Source organism: Brassica napus, chromosome A1 (assembly GCF_020379485.1).
Source record: "Brassica napus cultivar Da-Ae chromosome A1, Da-Ae, whole genome shotgun sequence".
Lineage (NCBI taxonomy): Eukaryota > Viridiplantae > Streptophyta > Magnoliopsida > Brassicales > Brassicaceae > Brassica > Brassica napus.
In genome coordinates, this window is record NC_063434.1 from 21,858,824 (window position 1) to 21,866,059 (window position 7,236).

Below are 7,236 nucleotides of genomic sequence, written 5' to 3' on the forward strand. Positions count from 1 at the left end.
ATGAAACCTTAACCACAAACCGAAGGAAAATGTCAAACATTACGTTATCATCTATATATATGTTTTTATAACCATGTATATTTAACGTCAAAACTCACCTCAATGTTCAAATCACTTTAGCTATAATAGATTTGGGTACCCTGAACCGATGCAGCCAAACCAAACTGAATAAGTACAAATATTCGAACAGTTTCTATATTATTTTATACCCCGAAATATTTGAACCAAAGCACCAATAAGCATATTATTATTCAACTTATGGTTGAGAATGAATGGTACCAATGACCAAGAAGACTCTGGGTTTTGGCAATGTCACGTGTCCAAGAATCACTAGAAAGCCAAGGCTTTTTTTAATCTCTGGTTTTCGATTTGAGGTATGTAAAAACTGTATAAAACAGTAGAAGATGTGTTTAGCAAAAGATTTCCATAACATAGCATAAGTGGTATGTTATGTTGGCTTCCTCCTCTCTGGGCAAACCTAAGATTTCAAATTCGTCAAAGAGACTCTGGCCTTTGGCTTGCATTGTCGGGAAACGAGGCAAATATCTCAAAAGTAACCATTTCAAGTGCAAAGAAAAACAGCAAAATCATGTCTAGATGATTCAAAATATAGAGTGACAACCAAAGATGAGGGGACAATCTTATACGAGGGCTAAAACAGATGGAATCAGATCCAAACGAAATAGAAAACTTGTAACAATTAAGACGATGACAACAGCTTAGAAAAGAGATGTTCCCTTGCCCTTCTTGTCTCCACCGATCTCAAAATGCTTACACCTCTGAAGAATTCAAGGAAACAGAAACCGACAGTGTAAGAATAACTACCAAGTAAATGGTGAATGAAGAAGATAGTTAGTGTTTACCTTGATTGAGTGCTGCGAAAAGTGCTTGCAAGTTTGGCACTGAAGCCTGAGGACAATCTTCTTCGTGGTCTTAGCCTGTTCAATTACATCACAAGAATATCAGTATTCAAATGGATCTTGAATCTGAAAAAGCGGAGGTACCAAGGAGAGAAAGATCACCTTCTTGTGGAAGACAGGCTTAGTCTGACCACCATAACCAGATTGCTTACGGTCATAACGACGCTTTCCTTGGGCGGCGAGACTGTCTTTACCCTTTTTGTATTGGGTAACCTTGTGCAATGTATGCTTCTTGCATTCCTTGTTCTTGCAGTACGTCTTCTTCGTCTTTGGAATGTTCACCTAACCAACACAATCTCAGTTTAACCAACTAGCATTTCAAAATCAAAATGACTCAACAAAGAGTGTGTGTATTTATTAAAATTCATGAGCAGTAACTAGTAAGCACTACATGTCGACAAAAGTGTTTGGTCAGAGACAGAAAACTCAGAATATAGATCCGTAATCAATCACAGAACTCAATACGAATCGAATCAACAAGTTCAACGAATGAAAAATCAAGTCCAAAAATACAGAATCAGGTCGAAAGAAATACCATTTTCGCTACTCTGATCTCTCTCTCGGGTGAAGATTGTGTGCCGTCGTCCACGAAAGAAACGTTGCTTACAGAAAACTGAATTTATAGTACAGCTTTTTAGATACCCTAAATATATGTTAAAACGGGCCTTCGTTTAAGGCCCATATTTTGTATAATAACTTCGGCCTTTGCACAGAGTGTCTAGTTGTCATAAGGATAATTAAGAGTTTGCTGGTATCTTTTTACAATTGATGATAAATAATTTACATTAACATATAATCTTTGTTTCTTTTAAAAATGATGATAAACTACCTTTAATTTATGAAATATTAATGAACAACTAGATTTTTACCCGCGCAACCGTGCGGGTGTTTGTTTTCACTTTTATATATATAAATTATTGTTTTTAAACATTAGTAGTATATATATTTTAACGTTAATCATATACTTAAATGTTTATATAACTATTTCAAATACAATAATTTTATAATTTAAATATTATAATTAATCAATTGTTTAAAACCGTATGTATTTTTACTTCTTATTATATATTTATATTATTGTATTTGCATTTAGTTATTAAGCAAATTAATATATTCATGAGAAAACATATTTGAAAATTATTTTGTATTTAATTTATGCTAAATTTTGACCCGTGTTTCAAAGTTGTATTTCTTTTTACTAATATTTTTTATGCTTATGTATTTTAAATAATATATTATTGTATATACAAAAGTCTAAGATATGTTAATTTTAGACATGTATTATATGGTTTGCTAATTTTAAGCCGTTCTATCATCATATTATATTTTTAAAATAAATAATTTATATTTATGAAATTTTTTTTTATAAATTTATCGATTGAATATACTTTTATCATATTCTTTTAAGTATAATAATTGTATTTTTCATTTTATAAACGATAACTTAAAATACATTAAATTATAGTTAAAACATTTTTACACAGATTTATTAAAAAAATTAAAATATAATATATAAATATATATTATATTTAAAATGAAAATAGATTATGATTAAAGTAGTTACAAATATTTTATATTATAAGCTTTAAAGAAATGCATGTTAATTTTTATACATGTATTATATAATTTGCTAATGTTAACCCATCTTACCAACATATTAAATTTTATTTTTGAACATAAATATTTTATACTTTCGAAAATAAAATATATAAAATTTATAAATTTAATACAATTTTATTATATTTAGCTCAATATAATAATTTTCTTTTAATATGATTGATTATGATTATATAATATATAAAATATTACAGAATTTTTTATTTTTCATTTTATAAATGATTACTGAAATTATTAATGTAAGATAATATTTCAAACTAATTTCAAAATTAGTGAAAATATTTAAATATAATTTCGAAAATGATGATCTTGTAAAAATCTTTTAAAGCAGATTTGTTAGAATTTTAAAATAAATATATTTATATTTAAAATGAAAAGATATCAAAAGATATTATGATTAAAGTATTTTAAAGATTCTATGTATTATTAGTCTTATTAAAATACATTTAATAAGATTTCTAAGTGATGGTCCAAATTAAAAAAAAAAATCACACATGAAAGAAGTCATGACTTCTATTTTAATATATAAGATTTTAGTTCTACCACACGAGCTCTTTCCATAACACTCAGTCAATAGTTTGATGGTTTACACGATTACTTTTTTTTTCTTTTTAAAGTGTTTTCAGATCGATCTACAAAACTCACAGCTATTTAACATTAACTATTAATAACATCTTTCACTTTTCATTTTTATGTTTATTAATGGTACTCAGTTAATTTATTTTAAAAATAATCAAACACAATTATTGTTTAATATAAATTAAACATTATCATATAATAAATTTATTACATAAATGAATAAACAAACAAAGAATATCATATTTTTATAAAAAATGACACACATATATATATATATATATATATATATATAAATTTATTCTATAATGATTAATAAAAAATTTTGAACTAAAAGATGAACTTATTTATTTTGGATTCTTCTTAATCGAGTTAAAAGGATATCTTCATGCTTTTGGATATAAACATGTAATTTGATGATAATAGTTGAAAGTTTGAAATGAATTGGATAATACTAATGTACATAATTTATTTTAGCAAAATACAATAGTAAGTAAAAACTAAGGACTACTTTACTATTAAGAAAGTTTGTCTTTGAGAAATAAAGATAAGAATATTATATGTTCAAATTTGATGTAATATTGTTTACTTCATTTTGAAACAAGAAATGAAATAGAGTTGAAGCAAAATTTACTTCAAAATGAAAAATAAAGTAGGTTTGGGATGGTTTAAAAGCACTTCCATCCCTTAAATTGGAAAATAATTTCTCACAATTAGTAAAATAAAAACGATAAGATTAAGGAGAGAAAGTGATATTGTATTCTGTATAGAGATAATATCATAATGCTTTAAGAAACCCAACATAAAAATGACATATTTTTCACTGGTTTAAATTTTAAGAAAGAAAATAAAGTTTGAATCATATAACAAAATGGTGTTAAGATATTTGCATAAAATGATTGAGAACCTCTAGTGGGGCGGGTTCTTAGCCAATGAATCAGTTTTGATCACACAAATTTGGAAAACTTGAAATGTACGAAGTACCCAAACATATTTCAAAAAAAGTGAAAAAAATATCAATGGAAATGGAGAAAAGATGGTGGTGTCACATAAATAGAGCATGGAAAAAACATACTCTTATTTGGAGTAAAGACAGAGCCGTGCGAGCATTAAAACCATACGTAAGCGAGAGAAAAAAAATATGCCTTCATTCATAAAAATGTCTTATAAAGAGTCACTTTAAAAAAAAAACACTGCGTAATAATTCTAAAGCGTAATTTGTCTTCCTTTCTTTTCTAAGAACTCATTGACTAAACTTTCAAAATCAATGTTCCTTAAGAGTTCTCTCTCGATAGATAAGATAGCCAAATCACTCAATCTTTCTTGTGACATGGTCGAACGAAGATAAGATTTTATTAGCTTCAACTTCGAAAAACTCCTCTCAGCAGATGCAACCGAAACAGGGATGGTCAACAATATTCGATAAGCAATTCATAAATTTGGATAAAAATCATGAACACTTTGCAAAAAGTCTAGCACTTCAGTAGGCTTCTTAACTCCTTCTGGTAAAGCTTCTCTTATAATTTTCAGTTCAGCAAAAAGATCACTACCAACAATATCTGAATGATCACCCTGAGTTAGAGAATCTTCAAAATTGGCACAGGAAACCATCAAACTATCATCACTTGCTGACTGCAGTTTCTTCAAATCAAACAAAAATCCAAATATTTTTCAAACTTCTCGAATTGTTCAAATCTTGTCCCAAACGAGTAGAGAGCTTGGTCCATGATCTGAATGAAGTAATCAACTCTAAATTTCTCTTCGGGTGATAATGTCACACTCCCCTCTACATTCTCTGAACACTCGCCATATTGTATTTTTCTTTTGATTACCCGCTTTCCTTGCTTGGGGAACACAGTCTCAATCTCCATAGACTCTGCAAGTATTTTAGCCTCTGATTTTGCTTTCTCAAAACCTGAATCTCTATATTTTTGAAAATAAGAAACCAGCCCCTTAAATTGAGCAATAACAACATCAATATCCATGTCTTCTGACTGCAAACTCTTACTCACAATGTTGATAACCGATAAAAGATTGTACCAAATAACCAGGGAAACCAAGAACTCAAAACTTCCAATTCCATGTGTTTCACTTGTTGCAAGACATTCAGCTTTGCTCTGCTCTTGTGGATCAACACTATTTTCAGCAATATAAACTAAAGCATTCATGATTTTAGGAGCTTCAAACCGTATCTACTTAACACTTTCAACATGGCTCTCCCAACAAGTATTCGACAAAGACTTAAGTGTTAGACCATCTACATGATCTTCAAAGATTTTCCAGCGCTTATTTGAAGCTGAAAAAAGTTATAAGTACGTTGGATGATTCCAAAAAACGAGATCCCCTTTGAAGAAGTCTTTGCCATATCACATAGTGCAAGATTCAAACTATGACAACTACATGGTGTATAAAATGCTCTAGGATTAATCTCAAGAAATCTTTTTTGTACTCCTTTATGCTTTCCCTTCATATTAGAGCCATTGTCATAACCTTGTCCTCTCACATCATCAATTTTCAAATCAAAAGCAACCAATACATCTTCCAGCTCACGAAAAATCCCTTCTCCATATGTATCATCAACTTTCAGAAACGTTAAAAACAATTCTTCAACCTTAACTGAAGCTGTTGACACATCTACATACCCTATAACAACAGTCATTTGTTCATGATGACTTATATCTGGAGTGCAGTCAAGAATAACAGAGAAAAGTTTTGCACTTTGAATTTTCTTGATGATCATACCTTTGATCTCATTGCCCAACAAAGCTATTAACTCATTCTGAATTCTGCCATGAGATAATGAGTACGAGATTCACGTTCTTTAAATCTCCTAAGATGTTCGATCATCACAGGATCAAAATCAGCAATCATCTCGATAAAGCTTAAGAAATTCCCACAACCTTCTTCTCCAATCTTTTTGTTCCTTCCAAAAATGAGATAAAGCTACTTTGTTAATATAATAATCTGAAATCTTAAACTTCAAAATCAGAACTGCAGGTTTGTGTGTGAGAAGAAGACGTGAGCAGAAGTTGGAAGAGACAGAAGACGTCGTGAAGTTGGGTTTGTTACCCTAATTTTTGTAAAATTACATGAATAAACTTTTTAAGTAAATTTAACTTTAATTAGTGAACTATTAATGTATTAATGAATGTCTTTATATGCTGTGGCCCATATTTAGTCTACTGATAATATTATAGTTTAAAACGCAAGCCCATATAAAATATATATTAGTACTTATAATTGGTAATATTATCTAAACATATGCTATTAAGTGTTCTTTAAAAAAAATGATGCCCTAAGCCCATGTTTCTTTTGGTCTCAAGGTAGTACGGTTCTGAGTAAAGATAGTTTTGTTGCTGGACATGAGAAAAAATAAATATTGATGAATGTAAGGAATGTGCGTTGAAATCTCTCCTCCTACATATATGAGCAATGGAGTGCATGAATATGTGCGAACAACTAGATGTAATGTTTGCATCAAAACACTTTTGAATTAATGAATATGATGTTTAGACCTACATACACATTAATTTATTTATTTTCTCTAGGCGATTTTTATAAGTATAAAAGTTCCTACCATTATTTTACCATCCAACATATTACTTGTACTATGAACATTCAGGCGGACAAGTTAACAAGTAGTCAAAGTCTTTTTCAACAGGATATATGTTGGGTTTGAACCGTTTTAGTTTTATGTATAGTAATTTTTGTTGGCAAAGAGAAATCATACAAATCTCTAATGGTGAAACTAAATTCAATTGTTAAAATTTTATAGTGAATGCTGATTCTAGCTTAATGCATGCTATATATAAAGTTAAGAGACAAATGATCCCAAAAGAAGACTATTATATACAGAGCCGGGTTTGGGCTCAAGCAAATGAAGCCTACGCTTCTTATCGTCATTTATTAAATACTCAAATGACCACAATCTTACAAAAACTTTCAATGGTCTAGTGGTTACTCATTCATTCACCAAGGCTATGTTAGATGCTGGAGTTTGAATCCCCTAGGCTGTGAATATTTTTTGTTTTTTTTTATTTTTTTAGTCATTTTTCTATTTTGGACTTATGGTCTTAAAAACCTAGGACCGGCTCTGATTATATATATGCTAGCTTTATAGAGA

At 29.5% G+C, this 7,236-nt stretch overlaps 1 protein-coding gene and 2 pseudogenes across 1 annotated transcript; all 3 read right to left on the reverse strand.

Annotated features, from left to right (window-relative positions):
* Positions 1 to 543: 543 nt before the first annotated feature.
* Positions 544 to 1,575, reverse strand: LOC106407028 (60S ribosomal protein L36a). Its single transcript, XM_013847802.3, has 4 exons — positions 1,456 to 1,575; positions 1,023 to 1,202; positions 864 to 938; positions 544 to 779 (listed from the first exon to the last, which is right to left on the reverse strand). The coding sequence occupies exons 1-4, from the start codon at positions 1,456 to 1,458 to the stop codon at positions 720 to 722; spliced, it is 318 nt and encodes a 105-aa protein (XP_013703256.1). The 5' UTR covers positions 1,459 to 1,575; the 3' UTR covers positions 544 to 719.
* Positions 1,576 to 2,880: 1,305 nt separating this feature from the next.
* Positions 2,881 to 5,281, reverse strand: LOC125576674 (annotated as a pseudogene).
* Positions 5,282 to 5,321: 40 nt separating this feature from the next.
* Positions 5,322 to 7,016, reverse strand: LOC111208139 (annotated as a pseudogene).
* Positions 7,017 to 7,236: the final 220 nt, after the last annotated feature.

What these genes read in the sequence shown, in the direction of transcription:
- LOC106407028 (XM_013847802.3), bottom strand. An exon ending in AGCCTGTCTTCCACAAGAAG is followed by an intron (nt 939 to 1,022) that starts GTGATCTTTCTC and finishes GTAATTGAACAG; the next exon opens with GCTAAGACCACGAAGAAGAT. An exon ending in TTTCGCAGCACTCAATCAAG is followed by an intron (nt 780 to 863) that starts GTAAACACTAAC and finishes TGAATTCTTCAG; the next exon opens with AGGTGTAAGCATTTTGAGAT.